At 51.0% G+C, this 20,335-nt stretch overlaps 1 protein-coding gene across 6 annotated transcripts in view; it reads right to left on the bottom strand.

The window, feature by feature from the left end:
• Positions 1–8,262: 8,262 nt before the first annotated feature.
• Positions 8,263–20,335, bottom strand: part of PPIL2 (peptidylprolyl isomerase like 2) — a 75,100-nt gene continuing 63,027 nt past the window's right edge. For 4 of the 6 annotated variants that reach the window (XM_087754485.1, XM_087754489.1, XM_087754488.1 and 1 more), the window contains 4 exons: positions 12,193–12,265; positions 11,971–12,033; positions 11,361–11,500; positions 9,659–10,310 (listed from right to left, as the gene is read on the bottom strand). In XM_087754485.1, the coding sequence (XP_087610611.1) occupies positions 10,214–10,310; positions 11,361–11,500; positions 11,971–12,033; positions 12,193–12,265 (373 nt within the window). In that variant the 3' untranslated portion in view covers positions 9,659–10,213. The other 2 variants (XM_087754486.1, XM_087754491.1) reach the window with 1 other exon arrangement.

The following is a 20,335-nucleotide window of genomic DNA, read 5'->3' as shown; positions in this document are numbered from 1 at the left end:
GGGAGCCTGCACTATATTTGTCTTCACTTGCCATTTCTGCTGCAATCAATTTGCAGTTGCCACTGGCGAGGAACCCATCTATTAAAAGCTCAACTGAAATCCGTGGCAAAGATGTCTGTAGTAAAAAAATCTGGCCATTTGTTAAAAAAAAAACCCAAACCCCACTGTCCTTCTCTGCAGATCCTCCTGGCCCCAACCAAATCCACTAAAATCCTCATCGGCTGCATGGTCCAGGCTTGGGAGCAGCCGTGGAAACCCAGTGCAGGTTTCCTTCCATGTGGGGAGGGACGCGCTCTGCACCCGCTCAGAGGCTTGGAAGCACTTGGCGTTTGCTGCATGTCAGTGCCTTATCTCCGCGATTTGCTGCAGGCCGCCCTGGCGAGGCGGATTCCTCCAAGGTCAATTGCTTTTATCATAAAAACAAATGTTTTCTATCATCCCTTTCATCCCAGGATGAAAGTGCAGATAGAAATCACGCAACTCCTTGTGCTGCCTTGGTGGGCCGTGCTGCTCTGCCCCCATAGAAATGGGCTAGGAGGGGCAGGGAAGGCAAACGGGGGCCTGGAGCGGTCTCTGCCTTTGCCGAAAAACTGGGATGCCCCCAGGATCCCTAAAGAATGACCCCAGAGGGCTCTGCAGAGGCACACAGCTCGGCCCCCGGCTTTCTGCCCCACAGCCTCACGGCCAGTGCTGCCGCCCGCCCGGTTTCTGCCAGACCCAGGCAGCGCCGGGCGCCCGCCTGACCCCTGCGCCGCAGGAAGGGAGGCCGGGAGGCAGGGGGTGGCGGGGGCGTTCTGAGGAGGCTGAAGACACGCAGCCTGCGTAGCCGAGCGAAATAGCGGCCGCGGGGGGATACAATAACGCTGGGAAGCAAGCATTAGAGAGGGAAAAAAGCTATTCAAGCTAAAGGACAATGTTGGCACAAAAGCAAATAGATATAATTAGCCATTAATAAATGAAGGCCAAAGATTAGAGAAAGTATCTAATATCACAGAAGTGAGAGGCTTTCCAGGGGAAGGGTAGAGGAGACCTCGACCAGCGTTTAAGACAGGCTGAGGCTATTTTTTAAAAGCCATTAAGTTATGAGCTGTCAAATGCAGCCTGCTGTGATTGCAGATGAGCCTTTTTTCTGTGTAAAAGGGAAGATCTGGCCTCTCCGCGACGTCAGAGACCGCAGAGGGGCCTGGGAAGCTGCCCCGTGCACAGCCCTGCGGGTGCAACCCCGACCCCGCCGCTGCCTCCTCCCTTGGGCAGACCGATGGATCCCAGCCCTTCCTGGAGTCCTCTGGGCCCACTCTGCCCTTTGCATCCCTGTCCGGACCAAACCTGCCTGGAGGGACTCTTTAATCCCCAAAGCTTCCCAGCAGTGCTGGGACGGGAGGGCAGGTGCTGGCCCCTTGCCGAAGGCACGCCCCAGCCGGGGATGTGGGGCTTGGGAGGTTTTGTTCTCACCACGGTTAAGGCATCGTGCTGGCAGCACCAGCTCCTGCCAGCCTGTCCCGCGGCGGCCAGCAAAGGGCTGCTGCAGCTGGCCACATCCTGCACAGCCAGCCCAGGGCCCTGTGTGTCAGAAAGGCATGAGGCCCCTGCACCCTCCTCATCTCCGGAAAATATCAAAGCAACCAGCCTGGAGCCATGCATAGAAGAAAACCCTGCAGAGATGCAGCCCTCTGGGCCAGCGACGTGGGAAGAGCCCCAGTGGGGGGAGCAGAGGGGTCCAGGAGAGGTGGTCGGTTTTCTTTCCTTTTTACGAAAGCAAACCTGGGCAAACAAGTACATGAGGGACAAGCGACAGAGAGTCCTGAGCTCACTTGCTTCAGCCCTGCTGGCCTTTAAACAGCAACTGGTGGGAGAATTTGCAAAACTCTTTCCCCTGCCCTGAGCAACAGGTGGATGGGCACCCGTCATGCCCGTACATGCGCCCCATGGCAGAGCCGTTGGGGCAGGCGGCACAGCCCTGTCCTGGATACAGGCACTGGCACCGGCAGGACACCCGCCTCATGCCCACGTCAGCCCTCTGCCCTGGCGGTGCCGGCCCCCGCTCCACAAGCCCCATCCCTGCACCGTCCCCTTGGGAAAGGCCAGGATGGAGGCCCACAGCATGCCCCCGTGGGAACTCAGACACCCCCAGCCTTCGAGGCAGACCCACAGCTCAGCTGTTTGGGGATCGCTGTCAGCAGCCCCGCAGCGCTTTGCCTGTACAAACCTCAGAACAGCTCTGCCAGAGCCCTGCGCAGGGGAGGAGCAGGCGGAGGGGCCCTGTTGTCTGCTACAGTCACGGCAGGCTTCTGCGATGGCTCGGCTTTGCTACCAGGGGAACTGCGGGATTAATTTTTCCCTTGAAGCCTTCGCAGAGAGCCGGGTGCCTTTCTGGAAGACACATTTTAGCCAAGAAGCCATTATTGGCCTGAGTGCAAATTGCGCTGGCTGTGCTGTACGAGCAGGTGGGGTAGATAAAGCCATGATCTCTCTGGCCTTGAAACCCTTTGACTTCACCAACCCCTGCAGCAGCATCCTGCACCGTCCCTCGCGGGGCCGGCAGCACCTCGGCTGTCAAATGCCGCTGGCCCTGTGCAGCCACAGGGCCCCATCCTGTCCTGTCCCGCGCAGAGCAGCTCCAGCATGTGTCCAGGCTGGGGCAAGCCGGGGGGCTGCTCCTGCCTTGGGGCTCAACCAGCTCCCGCGACTGGGGCTGGGGTGCAGGCAGCAGCGCAGGCAGCAGCGAGCGCCTGTGAGTCTATACGGGTACGGTGGTGACAGAGAGACGGTTCCTCCTCAGTTGCTATTTCCAGCAGATGAAGTCAGCGGGCTGCAGCGCCTGAGCTCAGTGGAGGGTGAGTCAGTGCCGGCCTCGCCGAGGAGCCGTGCGCAGCCCCCACGGCCCCCTGCCGCGCAGCAACCCGCCGTGCCCCACGCTAACGTGGCAACGCCGCGAGGCACGAGGGCCAAGTTCAGTAGGGTTCAGGCTCCCCAGCCCCACCGCCGCTTCGCTGCAGGATGCCCCCCAGACTCAGCTCTCCCCCCGATGCTTTTCAGAGCCACCTTGGTGTTTGTCCCAAAGGGCCCCATGTCCCTTCAGTGGCAACGTCCCTCCTGGGGCCATGGGGTGCCCCAGCCCGTGGTCACAGCGTGCTTTCTGTTTAAAAATCCCTATGCACGCTTTCATGCATGCTTTCAGCTGCGAACAGCTGTGCTGTGGCTGTTGGCCCCAATGCAGCGCCGCAGCTCACCAGCTACCGCTGCCTCCCAGTGAAGACACCCAGTGTGAGACGCACACGCTGCGGTCGGCCACGACACTCCGTGGCCGTAACTGCTGCTCGCTGGGCACCGGCAGCCACGGCTGGAGCCTCCCCAAACCCACCTGGGCTGCCCAAAGACGTGCGGGAGGAGGGAGCTGTGGGAGTGGGGAAGGCGTTGACGCCACTGGGAGCCTCTCTCCTCTCCGATCCACCCATCGAGCTCCTTTTGCTTTTTTAGAGGTGTTTTCTGCTGCAGGGTTTAAGGCCTGAGAAGCAAACCCGCCGCTGGCTGTTTGTGCCAGATCGGTGAGCTAAAGCAGCGCGTGGGCTGGGCAGGTGGACGCTGGTGGCTGCCCGGCAGGGCAGGAGGGTGTGATGCCACCCTGTTGTCCCCCCCAGCACCGCAGCCCGGTGACAGCCTTGCACTGCAGCGGGGACCTGGTCCCTGTGGGTGGCAGGGACGGGGACACCCAGGAGCTGGATGTTGCTGCCGTGGAGGTGGGTGTCCTGGAGCGGAGGGGCTGTGCTGCCCAACCTCTGAGCACAGCCTCAGCTCCGGCCCCTTCCCCGCAGTCACGGCACAGGGCGGTTAAATCCTCTGCCACAGCCATGACAACAAATTCGCTTTCCAAAAAAAGAGAGGAAGCGAGAAATTCCTGGCTGCGCGGTGCGGTGTAACCCGTTGCCGGCCGGGGCAGGCAGCTGCCCGCCTCCTTCCTGTGCAGTCTGATTTAGTTTGTTTGCCTTCTCCAAAGCAAACAGCATTGAAACTTGGGGGGGTGTTTGGCAAATCCCCTCCCTTGCTTATAAAAGCTGCTTCCTGGCACAAGGTTTCCGGCGTCCTGTTCCTTCCAAACGCCGCTGCCGAGGGGTGGCGGGGGATCCCAGAAGTAAGCGATACTTATAACCCAGCGCCCGAGCACTGGGTTTATCTGCCAGCTGCTCCCACTGGCTGCAGGGTGGCCATGGCCATGCCCGCGGCTCTGCCACCAGCCGAGGGGACTGACGCAGCCCATGCTGGGGTCACCGGTGCCAGTGCTGCGCCCATCTGGCTGCGTTCGCGACAGCGCGGAGTCAGCGGCACGGACCCTCTGGCACCCGTCGGCTCCAGCACGCTCAGCGTCCTCCTTACTTGGAAGGGCTTGGCCATGATTTGGCTGCATTTAGCAGCACAGCTCTTCACTGCTTTTGCTTGGTCGTGGTACGGGCATCTGCCACCCGCGTGCAGGACTGGGGCAGTGCAGACCAGCCCTCCACGCCCCAGCGTAGGCAGTGCTAAACCCACGCGCTGCTGCTTTGGAACCAAAACCCTGTACTTCCCTGCAAGCCCATCCACATGCAACCACAAGGCCTGCAGCTGCCCTAAACTATTTCTATAGCTCGAAAGACAGCCTTTACCTCGCTGTCCGTAAAGCCTCGGTGCCAATGGCACAAAATGCATCGACTCGGAGCCGATCTCCCAGGCAGCTGCGCCGCACGGCCCAGCCAGACACAGCATTGCTCCTGCAAGTTTCCTATGGGACCACGGGCTCTTCCAAAGGGAACTGGGCAGATAAAGAGCAGCTTTTGCTGCCATTATTTCTGCTGTTAGTTCTGCTTTTCCTGCTAGGCGAGGAACACACAGCCTTAGCACGCTCCCTTGGTTTCAACAAGATGGCCTTTGCCGCAGCTGCCCCAGAGCCACTGGCAAGCAGCTCACCCTGGGGGGATGCCCAGCACCCACAGGAGCCCCACCACGACCTGAGAAGTGGATTTTTGTTTTCTGCTGGCAACTTTGCAGCCAGCCTAGGGGTGGTTCAACACCGCTCTTGAACAGAAGCTGCATCAAAGCTCAGACCATGGACATCAAGTCAAAGCCAAGGGACCAAAGGGGCACCAGTGCCCCTCACCTGGGCAGGGAAGTGGGTGCTCGTCCTGGCTTCTCACCCTGACATCTCTGGGGCCAAGTCGGGTTGGAAAACACAGAAAAAGAGCTCAGCAGCCCCAGCAGAGGCTGGGGTCAGTAGGTCTGTATCAGAGCCAACGTGCAAGCATATGCCACGTGGCAGGTGCATATGGAGGCACTAAGGATTGGGAAACCTCTGCAAAAACTGCCAGGAATTGGCGAGGGAAGACCTGGAGAGCAGAATGGGTCCCATCAGGTATTTGGTTCCCCTCTGCGAGGTTCCCAAGGACGCCTGTGCAAGGTGCCTCGGGGCAGGGATGTGCCACCTCCTGATGTGCGCTGTGAGATCCCAAGCCTGCGAGGCGGGGAGCGCCCTGGGAGGCGGCACCGGCGCTTCTCTCACCTCCTCTGCTTTAGCTCCGCTGCTTGGTGGGTCCGGCAGCCACCTCAAGGGTCTGATAGCTGCAATCTGCACGCCAGGCTGCAGCGAGATGTGCTGGCACACCCAGCAGCCCTTCCTTCCCCCGTCCCCGTCGTACCGACCACCACAGGCGCCTCCAGGTTGTCTTTGTCCATTTGTCGCTGCCCGTGCTCTGCTCCGCTTCTGGTACTGACAGCATCCCAATGGCGGCTGGTCCGGGTCCTGAGCATCTTCCCTGTGCCCACTGGTCAGGCTCAAGAGGATACGACAGCCCTTTGCCTGGAGCAGTGCCTGGCAGGGGCATGTTCTGCGTGGTTTTTAATTCACAGTGAGAAGCTGTAAACTGGAGTAAATTCAGCACAGATGGGCAGTGAGCCAAGCTGGGCTGAATTCTGCACGTGCCTCTGCTCCCCCCCATCGAGCCCCTTGCCCTGACGGCCGAGAGCGGCGTGGGCTCTGAGGAACACTCGTTGCCTGGTCCCTGTCTTGAAAGGAGCTGGAGGGAGAAGCAGGATTTTCTCGGAGACCTTGGAACACAGAGTCTGACTACACACTGCTCCCAATTCATGGCCCCACGGGAGGCGGGAACCAGCACAATCCACCATCTTACGCTGAAGCAGAGCAATTGCTTGTACAAGCTTCCAGGAGAGCGGGCTGTAGCAATTCAAGCCAGCAGGTAACAGGCAAAATTACACTGAACAGCAGTATTTTGGGCTTTTCTTCTTGGTAAATATGGAAGCAGAGTTGCAGCTATTTAGCTTGAAAACCATCGAATTAGCGTTGTTTCCCAGACAGACAATGCTACGGTCCTTGAGGGGTCCGGCTGAATTCACACCAGGCAAAGCAGAGGTGAAGTGCTGAGGCTCCCGCGAGCCCCCCCGTCTTCGTGCGGCGGTGTGGAAGCGAGCGGTCAGGGCTGCCAGCCCTCCCGCATGCCACCGCCTTCCCGAGGGTGTTTTGTGCTTCTGGTGTTTGCTGCTACAGTGCCAGATCTCAGGAAACGATGAATTTACTGGTCACCCAGTGCCTCTGCTTTTCAGCAAAACGACTCAGGTATGCAAAGTGAGGGCGCGCTGGTGTTATTCTAACCAAGGCCAGACAAAAGCTATTTCAGCCTCTGGTTAAAATCCTACTTTTTCTCTCTAAGCACATTTACTGGAAAAGTATCAAAGACAAAGAATGTAAAAATGTGCTTACGAATAGCACAGCGGTTCCCAGGAGAGATTTTCTGTCGTAAGGCTGCACAATTCCTGCCTACCCCTCCGGCCACAGCGGGAGCTGGTTTGGGTGTTCCCTTAACACACCGTCCTTGCTGGAGAACCAAGCGATGAAAGGGGCAGAAAAGGTTTCAGCAAAGCCTTTTTCCTCCCCTTTCCCGACTCAGGCAGTGGAAACTCTGCAAGTCACCTAGCAAAGAGCCAGTTTTTTTAAAAATGAGGGCTACACCAGACTGCCCTGCTCTCTGGGCAGTGCCCCCATCCGCACGGTTCACCATTTTCACTCACCTTTTAGAGAAGAGCTTGTGCCACATTGTCCCTGTGGTTTTGTTGATCTGAAGAAAAGCTGAAGTTAAAAAAAATGACCACGTATGCAAAAACACAGGTGTGGGAGGGAGCAGAGAGGTGGGAGTTTAGAACAAAAATTTGCTGCAGGGCCTGGTTGCCTGAGCACCGACGGTTCTGGGTACAAAGCCCAGCCCGGCTGCTGGCTCAGCACGCAGCCTCGGCCGAGCGGCTCAGCCTCTGAGCCCCGCTGCGGCACCCCGGGGCCGGGCCAGCGCCCGCGGCTCCCGCCTGGCAGGTACCAGCAGCAGCGGGGAGCACCAGCAGACCAGCCCGAGACCGGGAGTCGGGCCGAGCAGCGAGCGGAGGCTGAAGAGCTTCACCCCTGCTCAGAGCGAAACGAAAAGGGCTGCACTCAGCCCCTCCACGAAGCCAGGAAATCGCTCTTTTTTTGCGTGTCTGATGTTATGGTGGGAAATCGTAATGAAACAGGCAGCGCAAAGGCAGTGCTTGGAAAGGCAGCAGTCCCGTCTGCACTTCGCATGGCAGCGGTCCTTCGCGGACCACAGTGAGCCCTGCCAAAAAGCTGGAGCAGAAAGGGAAAGCGGGTGGGTATCTCTGCAGCCTGCCGCTGCGAAAGGAAACTGTCCCTCCTATCAGTCTGTAACAAGGACTCTTGCTGAAATGGGAGTCCTTGCCACACTGCCGCCTTCCTTGTAGTCAAAAGCTCCTTTCTTTCATAATAATCTCCATTTTAATATAGTACAAAAAAAGTGTTTTACGGATTTCATTGAACTGCCTATTCCAGCTCTAGCAATACTGTGAACCTGACGACTCAAAAACGCGCTGAAGCAGAGGTTAGGTAGAAGGGATCAACAGCAATTTATCAGGAAAAGGCCAGCCCAGGAGAAGCAAGACGTTTCAGCAAGACCCAAGAATCTCAGCTTGAGGAAAGTACCATCGCATCCCCTGTTCCAGGAATCAAACACGTTATTTCAAACTTAGGCACTGCGAAATGCTGCAAAACAAAAACCCCCTATTATTCTTTCAGACTAGTTTGAACTTCCTATGATTTAACAAAGATGTAATCATATCCGCAAAGATCCCAGAGTTCCTTACGAGCATCTTAAAGAGTAGGAATGAATCATTTCCTTGTACGACAATCAACGCTGCAATGCCATGATCTTGGAAATGACAGTTGAACAGTCAAAGGCAAGCACTCCAAAGTAAATAAAAAGCATTTAATGCAAAACATTTTACCAAAAGTTTTTACAGCAATTTCATATAAATGGAATCTTCTCTTAAAACATGAAACCACCAATATAAATGTATTGTTACAAAGCTGATTACAAAACTATCTATCTCCTCAGCCACGTAGAGAGGTAGGGAGGGTATTTCTGTCATCTGAAAACACGTAAGATGAATTGAAAAGTAATATTCAGGATCTAACCTAGATTTTGGATTAAAACATTAGAACTTCACAGGCTGATATATCTTTACCCCATAACGCCTTTATCAAGCTTCCTAATAATTTGTGGGTATGCAACGGAAATCTCCGAGGCGCCTGTCACCTATATTATATGGTTTTCCCTAAGGATGGGAAGACTGATGTCAGGGCAGACTATGGTGTGTGTTCCCCTGCAAGCAGCAGGCTTTAGGGATGGTCAAAAAAAAAAAAAAAGTTGTTTCTATTCCTGCTGAGTTGCTCCAGGCTGTGTGGCCTGTGGGACCCGAGGGCAGGTTTGAACCATCCTGGCCCCTCTGGCTGCCCAGTGGCTGAGGGAAGGCCAGCCGCTGGGAGGAACAAGCGGTGCAGCTACCCCAGGCTCCCCGTCTAGATCCGCTGCTTCCCAGGCTGGCAGAGACTGAACCGGGTACAGAGAGAGCTCATTTTGGAGAGAGCGAGGCCCTGCGGAGACTGACAGCAGTCAGCCCAGCCAGGACGCGGGCCCGCGAAGAGCAAGAGACAGAATTGGTCCTTGTTGAGAACTAGCAAAAGGCAGCTGGGAGGGAAGGGCAGGACAGGCTGAAGCCCTCCCTCCCCTCTGCAAAGCACCACAGCAGCATGGGCGCTTCCCCAGCACTTTAATTCGTTCCTTCCTTTGGCAGACTTGGCTCATCTGGAAACGATTACCTGTAAAAGGAGCCCTTTCACCAACGCAGCTGCTCACTGAAGTAGCGTCCTGCAAGGCTGGGCGCTGCCTGGTCTGCTGCCAGCCAAGCAGAGAAAGGCTCCAGCTAATCCCCAGCGGAGCTGGGCTGCCTGCTCCCCGCTTAGCAAAACAACAACAAAAAGGCCTTCGAGGAAGATGCAGTGGGGGGAATGCAGCTCTCTAGAAAACAAAGCCACATTAACCAGCCTTAACAAAGCAACAGTTTTCTTGCCCAGTGGAAAGGCAGGCTGGTGCCTTCCCTCCCCAGGACAGACTGTCTTTCGGGCTCTTTGAGGACACGTGGGAGGCCGCCTTTTCTTCTTTGCTGTGCTGCTCCAGTGCTAGGCTCCCCGCGCTGCTACCAGGAGCTGAAGTCCCCGAAGCCTGTGCTCTTTTTCTCTTTCTTCGCAGCTGTGCTGGTTGAGGGCCCGTCATCTTCCACGCTGCGCTTCCTGGAGCCAAAGTGAAAACAGCTCTCAGGGACTCTTTACTGTTCGATGGGACAGGGCAGCTGGATGCCTTTCCTCCCCCAGCAACAGCTACGCCGGAGCCAGCCCATCCCTTATCAACGAGAGAGGAGCACAAGCTCCGTGCCAGTGGGCACCGCAGGGCGGGTGGGGACGGGGGCCTTTGGCATACCCAAAAAGAGGGAGGGTGGGGATGTGCGGATGGCTCAGGTCAGGCTCTGAACGCTTCCAGGAACACGTTCAAAACCCAACAAGTTCTCCAGGCCAGAGCTGAAGATTTAACAGCTGTACTTTTTTAGCACAGTCACAATGAAAACGTGAGCCACAAGTTCTCTCCCCGCCTTCTCACCTGCATTTGTGGCAGCAAAAGGATTTATGGGGCATTAGGTGTAAAGCAGCTGGGTAAGTTTTTCAGATCCTTTCCTGTTCCTTGAGTGCGGCCTGTTGCAGTCGCTGCTGCTATTCTCAGCCTCCCTCGAGCAGAGTTTGCAGCCCCATGGAAACACTACACAGCCAGCTCACGTACTGTGGTTTTATTGTCAGGTATCAGTAGCCGATAGGGAGAACCGAGAACCCTGAACCTGCCAAAGGGCTGCTACGGACCAAAATCCCAGTTTCAAGACAGGCTGCGATGAGCAAAGGCCTAGGAAAGAAAAGTCCTTTCTATACTACTTGGCCCTTTCCACAGAGCTGCAAACTCTGCCTGGGTTTCCTCTGTAAATACAGTGCAGAATGGCAGCAATTTTAAGCTGAACATAATATTTTAAGGGACAAGCAATATTTTGTAACTGAGACGTTTAACTGACACACCAAACTGACCTACATGGGCTAACATAATTTTGTTCTCAGTTATGCAAATGTCTGTAAGTCACGCAGGCACATACAAGCTGATTAAATCGCTGTCCAGATCTGCGTATGCATAAATACATGCCTTTATGCAGCAGACAGACAACAGCATTTTTGCAAATGCTTTTAGAGAAGTCTGCGAAAAATCAAGTGGAAGGCATTTATTTTAATTTATCCAAAACTCATGCAAAGCTGCCACTCAGGTGGGATTCTGTACTGTCCTTAGGAAAGCAAGCGATGCTGCCAATCCCAACGGGTGTACAAAGGGTGTCTGGGAGAGGGTGCTTTAGGACAAGCCTGTACAACCAGCCAGGCTCCCTGGAGCTGCTTGCCAGACGCCCCGTGCTCCCACGGCGAGCCTGGGAACCTGCTCCCCTTTCCGGCCGTTTCAGTTGTGCTGGTACAACTGTTTGTGCAGCTGAACAGGGAACCAGATCAGCAGACTGATATGGGTTTAAGGCAACTGCTTTGTGCAGGGGAGAAGCTGCTAAAAGAGAAACATCTGTGGGACCATGGCCTTCAGAAATAGCTGCAGAAGAGGAAGAGAATAAAAGATGGTGCAGGAAGCGACACAGTACAGTTCCTCAAGGACTTCTGAGTTGTGGAAACGCATCTACAGTTCTGAAGTCAGCACACGCTGGTGCTAAAAGCAAAGCTCAGTTAGCTTGTAATCTTGAAAAACAACAGAAGTAGAGGGAACTCTTGACTGTTAGGACTGCACGAAGGTGTCTTTGCAAAGCCTGCTGGCACAAACCAAACACCTGAGTAATGGCACTGGACAGGGTCAGCGTCCAGCAGGAAAGGCAACTAAAACACTGAACAAAGATCAGATGGGCAGGGAACTCACGCTGCAGCCATGTTAATGTATTTTCCAATCCCCTGCCGGTAAGTTTTAGGAGTCTGGACCTCTTTCTTTGGTGGGACCACCTCAGCTTTTGTTTTGGCTGCTTCTTCTTCTAGCTGGACTTTCTCTCTTTCTGCAGCAACCTGTGGGAAGCAAAGAGTACAAGCTGTTGCAAGAGCTAATCCAGAGTAAGGAGAAAATGTCTACAATTCTTTGAAGCTTTAAGGCACTGCTATGATTACAGGGCAGGCTTTAGGAGGCAGACCTCAAGGGCCACTACAAACAGGCTGTCTGCAGCCATTATAACAAGACTCCTCTCTTCTCACCTGCAGCTACCCATAGCTACTGTGGGCATTTAGAAAGGAAACCATCAGAAGCGTGATGGACTGGGAGCCGTGCCAGACTCAGTTACAAGACCTCTCCGCTGAAAGAGCGGCGATGATCCTGGCACAGAAGGCAATGCTGAACGGCAGCTGTTTAATCTTAGTTTGCAACCATATGAGCCAGAGGGCTGCCCATGTTCCAAGAAAAGGCATTAAGTTACAAAGTTCTCCAAAGAAGAGCTTTGGCCTTTCAAAAAAAAAAAAAAAACCAACCAACCAACTATCCTCACCTGGGCATCTGCCTCTTCATACGGATCAACAAAAACGGTTGTTGTCTGAATTCGGATTTCCTCCTGGGAGCAGAAGAGAAGAGCTATTCAATCTGCTGATTAAGTTGCGCCATCTCCCCCAGGTTCGGTTTTCGGAGAAGCAGCAGCGGGGTGAACTGCAGTGCCACGCGAGGCCATGTGCATTCACTCCCTCCTGCGCAGCCCCTGCTGCTTCACACGTACCTTGGGACGGTCTGTTTTTGGGTCACTTTCCACATTCTCCATAGCAGTCAGAGTCTCAAAGCCACCAACCACTCTAAAAGAGGAAAGACACAATTTCCAGCTGTCAGAACACACTCAAAATATTCCTGCACCCTTACATCTAATATATCTAATTTATGCCCATTACTCTAGCAGATTTTTAAACCACCGTGTTTGGGGGAAGGGGAGTCAGTAACTGTACTTGGAAGACCTAAGATAATGTCATTCAGTGTGGAAGGTAAGAATTTTTTCTCAAATCTGGGATTTGAATTTAAAATTAAACAGAACACGGAAAAGTCAAACACTCAGAGGCAAAGCAAAGCCATTTCTCCAACAACCCAGTAGCCACACAAACCAGCCAGATGGAGAACAAGTGACTGTGGACAGCTGTCCGTGCAAAAAGACACAAACCCATTCCAAAATGGGTTCACTTGCTAATGCTACATCCATAAATTTGGAGCTTATTTGTTACTCCCATGAGCCTTGAAAAATAACCCAACCGATCCAGTCAAAAAAGCAAATGGTTTCATTAACTTCCAATTTTTTACCTTTTTTTTTTAAAATGGTATATGAGACCAAAGAGTGATACTAGGAAGAAAGGGAATCATGACTACAGCACTACGGGAGAGCAGTGACAGAGTTGTCCACAATAACACCAGCAACGCAGAAAGCAGAGGGCTGCTCCAAAAGCGCAGCACGGCCGTGAGCTTGCGAGGGCTCTGGGAAAGCCGCAGAGCATCGAGTCACAGCCACAAGATAACGCCGGGACACTGTTCGTCACAGTTTTTATTTATGAGGATGTTAGTTCCCCGGCCTCTCATTTTTCAAGTCAACATATCCAAATACTTGCTTCACAATGTTTAAGAAAGGCTGAAGACTTTCGGGACTGTTGTATGTTCATTTTCAAAAAAACACATGGAACAATGGGAAAGTTCCAGGAAGGATAAATGGGGTGACCCAGATAATTATAAGCCTGTCATCCTGGCATCTATCCTAGCAAAATAATGGAATAGCGGAGACAGGACATGATTAAGAAAGAAAGGAAATATGCAACGGCAATCAACAAGGTTTTGTGGAAAACAGAGTCTGTCAAACAACCTTCTACTTTGAGACGACAGATGTGCTTAACAGGGATAACAGTGTCCGTGGAACAGACTTCTGGAAGGCAGCTGATATTTTGATTGAGAAACCAGAACGATACGAAATGAACACAGCACACATTAAATAAAAAAATTGGCTGACAGGTGTCAAAATCTAATTTGAAATAAAAACCCCTGAGTCAGTACGTTTCCAGAGGGGTCCTGCTGCCATCAGATCTTGGTCCCAGGGTATTTAACACTTTTATCCACATCATCATCCCCAATTAAATTTGAAAACAGCTATACTTAGAAGAGCAGTAAATAAAGACAAAGACGGGCCGTTGATGCCGAGCGATCCAGATCCCTTAGAAAAGCAGGCTTTAGCTGGACAACATCTGTTTTAACAGAGCCAAGCCACATGGCCAGGAACCAAAAATACAGCCCATATTAATGGCTGCGGGACAATGAGAAGCAGCCGTAATTCTCAAGAACACTGCTCCTGGAGCCAGAGGAGCTTGGGGCCAGGAGCTCAGCGGTGAGGGCAGGAGCCGGCCATCGAGGAGCCCAGGGCTCCCATGGACGGGGCAATCCCAGAGCCAGCAATCCTCCAGCCTTCGCGGGGTGGCAGCTGTTTTGAAGCCTGTTGCTGGGATTACGGGTACCAGCACAGGTAGGCTGCCAAAGGCTATGCAGATGAAATGGAGGAAAATCAAATTAAATGAAACTGGTGGGAAAAAAAAATCAAACTGGTGGAATATGTAGTGTTTTATCACCGAACTCTGCTTTCGTATCAGAGAAATGAGCAATACCTCAACCAAAAGATACATCATATCACAGGTATTTGACACATTTACTTCTACTACGATATCTCTCTCTCGCAGTTGTTTCAGAGCCAGGCAGCCCTGTCCAGTCCCGGCACGACAGCCTGCGCGGCCAGCACCGGGAGAGGCCCCTGGCTATCACCCGCGATGGTCTCGGCTGACCCAACAGAGACGTACAACTTCTGCTACCACACCGCACCATTTACACGCATCACGCGCTCCTCCCAAGAGCCACGTTAACCAAACGGAACAGGCTGACCACCGTGGTTTGAGAGGCAAGCGGGTCCCTCTCGTTCGACACCCCCGTGCGCAGTGCAGCACCGCTGCCCTCAGTGCCGCCCGCGGGCTGGGACGGGCACTAAATGCAACCCAGAAGACAGACCCCATCACAGCCAGCAAAACCACGCAAGTGAGAGAGGACGCTGCTCCGCACCCGCCTTCAGCAGAGCCATCCTTGCCGACAGTTCGCTGCTGCTGCACTGCTCCAAACGTCTCCCGGTTGCTCCCCAAAGCCTGCCGATATGCTGTAATCAGGTCGTGACTTCTAAGAACAATTAAAAAACATGTATGCAGGCTAGAACAGCCTCATTCATTGGCAACTGGAGGTAGCACACTGGGGGAAGCAGCACAGGGCTTGAAGACCCTGCATGAACTTTGGAAAGTTCATAACAAAAACTCAATTTTAAAATCCTCCTCCAGGCCACTATCAGATTCACTTATAATACTGATGATTAACACACAGCCGAAGATATATTCACTGTATTTTAATTGCCCCTAAAGGAAACTTCTGATTTAATACTGGAGGATTTTCTAGCCAACAGCTTCATTCATTATCAGCTCGTATGTTTTCATTTAATTAGGTTCTGATAATTTGAAATAGCCACATCAGCTATGCACTGGCAATCGCAACTGAGTAATCCCTTAGCCCATGGCAAGACCTCCCACAATATTAGCCCTAATGCAATTTGGCGATGCTCACGGATCTTCGTTTGCTATGCTCATTAAACGTTATTGGGAATACTTTGTCACTTGCACATTTTAGAAGGCTGTGATAGACATGGCATTCACAGGTCATCAGTAAATGACCTAAATAGTCTATTTTGGCATGATTATAAAGGGCTAAGGGGGGAGAAGACAAAGTTGCTACGCCTGCAGAGCATGTCATTCTCTTTTCTTCTTAGCTTCTTGTCTCTAAAATGGAAAACTGCTTTCTTTTACACCCCTGCATTCTCTAACGTTTTGCAGAGTGTATCTCTATGCATATTACAGTGTCAGCGCAGTGAGCTCTCAATGTAGGTTTATGTCTTTAGACACTGCCATAATACCGATAAAAAATAAAGCTGAATTTGAATACAAACCACCAGCTCAGAGAAGAGAGCTCTGACCAGAGGAACTGAAAGTAATTTACTAGCCACTTTTGTTCACAGAGCACTTGGAAGCCTTGCGAAGGATCAGGCCCAGCTGAGGCTGGTGTTTCATCAGTAAAAATTAAAATCCAAAAAGGACAAGATCTGATTGCAAACATCACCTATCCAGTAAAAACTGAACTACACATTAATCAGGGCACTCACGGCTGGATGCAAAAAAAAAAAAAAAAAAAAAAAAAAGGAATATTTCAACTCAAAGTCTCAAACCGTAAAGGATTTGGCAAACTTCCCTCTGATATGTCCAAGTAGAGAGACAACATACATGCAGGCTCTCAAAACATTACATGTTCTTACTGTCAAATCTCATGACGTTGCATTGCAGCACTAAAACCAGTTTGATGAGATATAATGTGTCTAAGCCCATGCACTGGCATCCGTTACAGCAATTGCTCCTCACGGAGTGAGGAAACCAATACACTGGAGAAGCTTTGGGGATTCTTTGCCTGTCCCACAACACATATTCTGGATGTAAGAAGACAAGCTCACAGGCACCTTGCCAAGAAAAAAGCCCATACAAGTTATACGTAGAAAAGACCATCAGACCAGTACATTAAAGCATTAAAAAAACCTCTAAAGAGAGAGTCACTACTTAATATTATTCTAATATCCGCTAACTTTGAACAAAAAGAGATAAAGCCTGTTCTGTGAATAAATCTGAGTCTCAGCATAAGGAACTCTGTGCATCATTTTCATTAAAACAAAATGCAGACTCCAGAAGTGCAGACCGATATCCCTTTCTACCCTTGACACGTGCTAAGCGCGTTACGCGGCCGGTGCCACCGCGTTAGCCTTTCTCATTCAGCGGCACTTGGGCTGAGCTGGGAGCACAGCAGGGGAGGGCAGGGAGAAGGGCAGAAACAAGTTTAACCTTTTCCACTGTTCGTGGCTCTGTTCCTTTATAAGGTGCCACAGATGCTTTGTCCTCAATCGACCAAGTGAGGTTTAAACGGAAGTTCAGATGACATCCAGCAGCGAAAAGGATGATACCTTCAAGCCTGCATTTGCTTTAGAAGAACCAGTGAAACCGAGGGTTTGCTGTGTACTTCCAGTAGATGTTGAACAGAGAAATGATGATCTCAACTATATATTTAGCTCAGCATCTGAGACAGCTTGTTGTATTTTTAGAGGAGCTTGATAAATGTTGCATTACATTTAAGCATGGATGACAAGGTAAGTACATTTAGGATTTTTCTGTTAGCATAGGAATGAAAACAACAATGTGTGCTTACTCGTACAGTTCTGTTTTCTTGAAAACTGAGCTCAGTTAACGCTGGAAATCTTTGCATTTCAAATTTAGAGATGTTATTTAAAATCTTACTTCCTGTTAAGGCTCCTTAATGCAAACTAGCAACCTTGCTTCATAACCCCTGCCAATGTCTTCGCATAAATATAAGTGAAATATCTGGAACAAGCTCCATCCATTTGCAATATGCCAATGAAAGTCTCGCTGCTACATTAGCCAGTGCTGCTCCCAAAGAAAACTGCACTCCCTAGCAGCCTCACAGACATTCACACACAGACTCCCTATTTCTCCTATTTCAGTTTGGAAGAATTATAGGACTTAAGCTTTATGCAATGCTGGGGATGGTCGGTCCAAGACGATAAGAGTTTCCTGGTCAGAAGAAGATACAAGAACAACGTCTGGACTTTTTTTAAAAAGTGTTGTAAACTAGAAACAGAAACCAGAAAGAAATATTGTTGTTTTGTAAACACATTCTGCCCTCAAGGTTGTTTTTATAAAAAGGAGTACATACATTTATATGCACACACAGAGAGAACAACACATACATGCACAAACAAGTACACTCAGGACAGAATGTTGTCTCTGTATACACCCAACCTGGAAAGCAGCGAGCAATTTGAACTTGCAACAAGGATGCAGTCGAAACATCTCAGTCTCTCATAAGGGCTTAATCTAGCAGGTGAGACACAGTAATGAAGGGTGCTGAAAAAATAAAACGACTTGGAAAAAGCATTTTGAAACTAGACTCAACAGATGAACCTGGCACGTAAGGACTTCTCTGCTTTGGCACAGGCTCCTCTTCAGAGATCACACAACTGTTTTGGAAACGGTAGCAGCCCTCATGCGACTCCGACAGCCCAGTCCTCGTGTGCCACATGAAATCACGGCCATGGCTTCCACACGGAGGCCGGGTTTGTTTTCCCACCTTGCTCTTCCCTCCTGACCCGGTGCCTGGGGAGCAGGCTCTGCAGCGCAAAATTAGGTCAGGCTCCCTACGCAGATTCAGCAACAGAATCGGCTCGTCTGCTGTCACGCAGTTTCTCCGTTCTTCGGATGTATTAAAGCAGAAGAGCAACAAGAGTTTTCCACCTTAGAAGCCACTGGGGTCCACTGATGAACATCATACAGGGAACGTTACAAGTGGAAACAGACACTGTGCGTTATTTAACCGTACCTGGGTAACTGAATAATGCCTGGTAGTTGTTTTACGTAGCTAATTACTTCAGACGGCAAAAGTTACTTTCATTGCCCCATTCTACAGAACTGCAGTAGAAAGCATTGAACAGGTTAAGGAATACTTAATACAGAGTGATACTTATCCAAGGAAAGAAAACTCTCTTCCACAAAAGCATCTGGCAAGGGGAGGAGGGGAGAAAAGAGAAGACTAAGCTGAGCGCATGTCAGCCGCTGACCCGCGCCTCCAATCTGACCAAGTCCGAGGTTTCCCAAACCCCCTTGTTCATTACTTCCAGGAACAAGGGAACGGAAGAATGAGCGGCAGAAACCTTGAGAGACAGTTAAAAGTTATCTCTGTAAGCAGATATGTGCAGCCACGTACAAAGGGGAAAACTCTCCTCCATACACTCATCTCCCGTCTCAGTTGCCACATCCTTTTCTCAGTTCTTGACAAACACAAGTGATGCTCTAATAACCACACGGAACTGCTGCACAGGTCATTTCCAGCCTTGCCACTCCGACCACACCACTTTTCTTTCCACTCCCTCTCTTGCCCTTCTTTTTATCACATCACATACCTGCAACCTGCCCTCGCTTGCAAGCCCATTGTGCCCTGCTTGTCCTAAATCGCACCCAAAATTCAGAGAGAGCATTTCTCTCCTCCTGCTGATCAGCATGGCTCAATCACCTTCCACTATTATTTTAAACATGCACTTTTTCATCGGTCCCTTGAGTTGTGGAACAGGCTCCCCCAAAACATCCACAAAGCCACTTCATTCTTCCTGGGGTTTTCTTTTCCCTTGGTTCTGAAGAAGGTGCAAGCTGTCGGTGGAAGGTAGGCTGAAAGGGGTCACTGTTGTGACTTCCCTGTCGTATGCAGCCTCTTTTCTACTTACACAGCCCCTGGGACAGAGATTATGTTTCTATTGCTGCTTATAAAGGGCAAACGTAGCAGGTCTCTGATCCACAGGAGCTGTAAGCTATTGGAGTAATAGAAAATATCATAACAACATGGATGGGATGTGCTTGCATCTAAATTTCATAAAGCACGCCAGGCAGGGCTGTGAGCCTATACTGGTGTTTGGGCTGTGGCATCCCTGTAGCTCACACAGCAGCTGAACTCCCGGTTGCGGCATGGACAAGAGGGAGCCCCTGCACACCCAGCCCGCAACAGCAGCGGCCGGGACCTTCCCCACCCAGCAGTCACCTGCAAACGCTTCTCATCCGCTCTGTGCCGAGCAAACGCATGCCGGTTGGTTTACATTATGCGAGTTTCTAAATTAAACCTCTTACCAGCCAGCTAGAAGCCAACAAAAGCCACCAGTTAGTTTCTACGTTAATTACAGCATTCTCTATGTCAGGAGAAATGGTAATTACTAGAAATGGTAATTACTAATTTAATCTAGGCAGCTCTGCTGGAGCAGGAAATCCATGCAGCTTGCAACACACCTCCAGGGGAAGGCATTCATCTCTCACTCTCTGCCTTTGTTTTTGCAGCCCCACCATGCCAGATTATCTCCTTTATTTTCAGTAACATCCATCCTCGTTATTGCTATGGTGGGCAGCACAATCGCGACAAGATGCCCTCCCTGTCCTCCAGCCACAGCCTTCTCCCGAGACTTGAAAATTCCAGTGCACCAAGCCAGACACGTGCCACCTCTTCACAGTCCCACTGCCTGCAGCTGGTGTGGTTTTCAAACACGCGTAACAGCCAAACATCCAACATTAATAGCTGCTACTACGCAAAAATTGTGTTTCAGACCAGTGGGGACGTGAATAAGATGCAGCCCCAGAGAAGGAACTTTTCAATGTTCCATCCCACACAGGACCAAAAAAAGAAGAAAGGGGTGGGGAATGGTTGCTCTTTCACTCTTTTTTGTTCTCCAAAGTATGGAAAGCCTGCTGAAAAGTTCTATACAAATTACGAACAGGTCAAATTCTGCTCTCAAACACACATATGCGACACTCACTAACATGAACCAGAGCCGCACAGAAATAGCTGAGGGTACAGTTGAGATCAGAGTATTTAGGTTTTTATATTAACTGAAATAAGTAATCCTCAAATCTACATGAAAGTCACAACAGGCCAGTAAGCATCCAATTAAGACAAGCCAATTTAGCGTTCATGGAAACAAAGAATTCTGATTTCATGGGTTCATTCTATTCTTAAACCTAGATAGTATTCCTAGATATGCCTCCCAGATACTGTTGTACTACAATCTAAGATCAGATACAGTCGCCAAATCCTGGAAACACCCAGGATCTAAAATAGCAAGCCGAAGCTGGAGTTTCACTAGAGGTACAATCTCTTGAATCTTTTGGCTTTTATGGCTTTTAAAAACAAATGCAGGTAAAAACAGCTGAAGGATTTTGATGACA

Source organism: Nipponia nippon, unplaced genomic scaffold (assembly GCF_047370975.1).
Source record: "Nipponia nippon isolate SJK-2023a ecotype South Korea unplaced genomic scaffold, ASM4737097v1 scaffold_18, whole genome shotgun sequence".
Classification (NCBI taxonomy): Eukaryota; Metazoa; Chordata; class Aves; order Pelecaniformes; family Threskiornithidae; genus Nipponia; species Nipponia nippon.
This window is presented reverse-complemented; position numbering and strand designations above follow the sequence as displayed.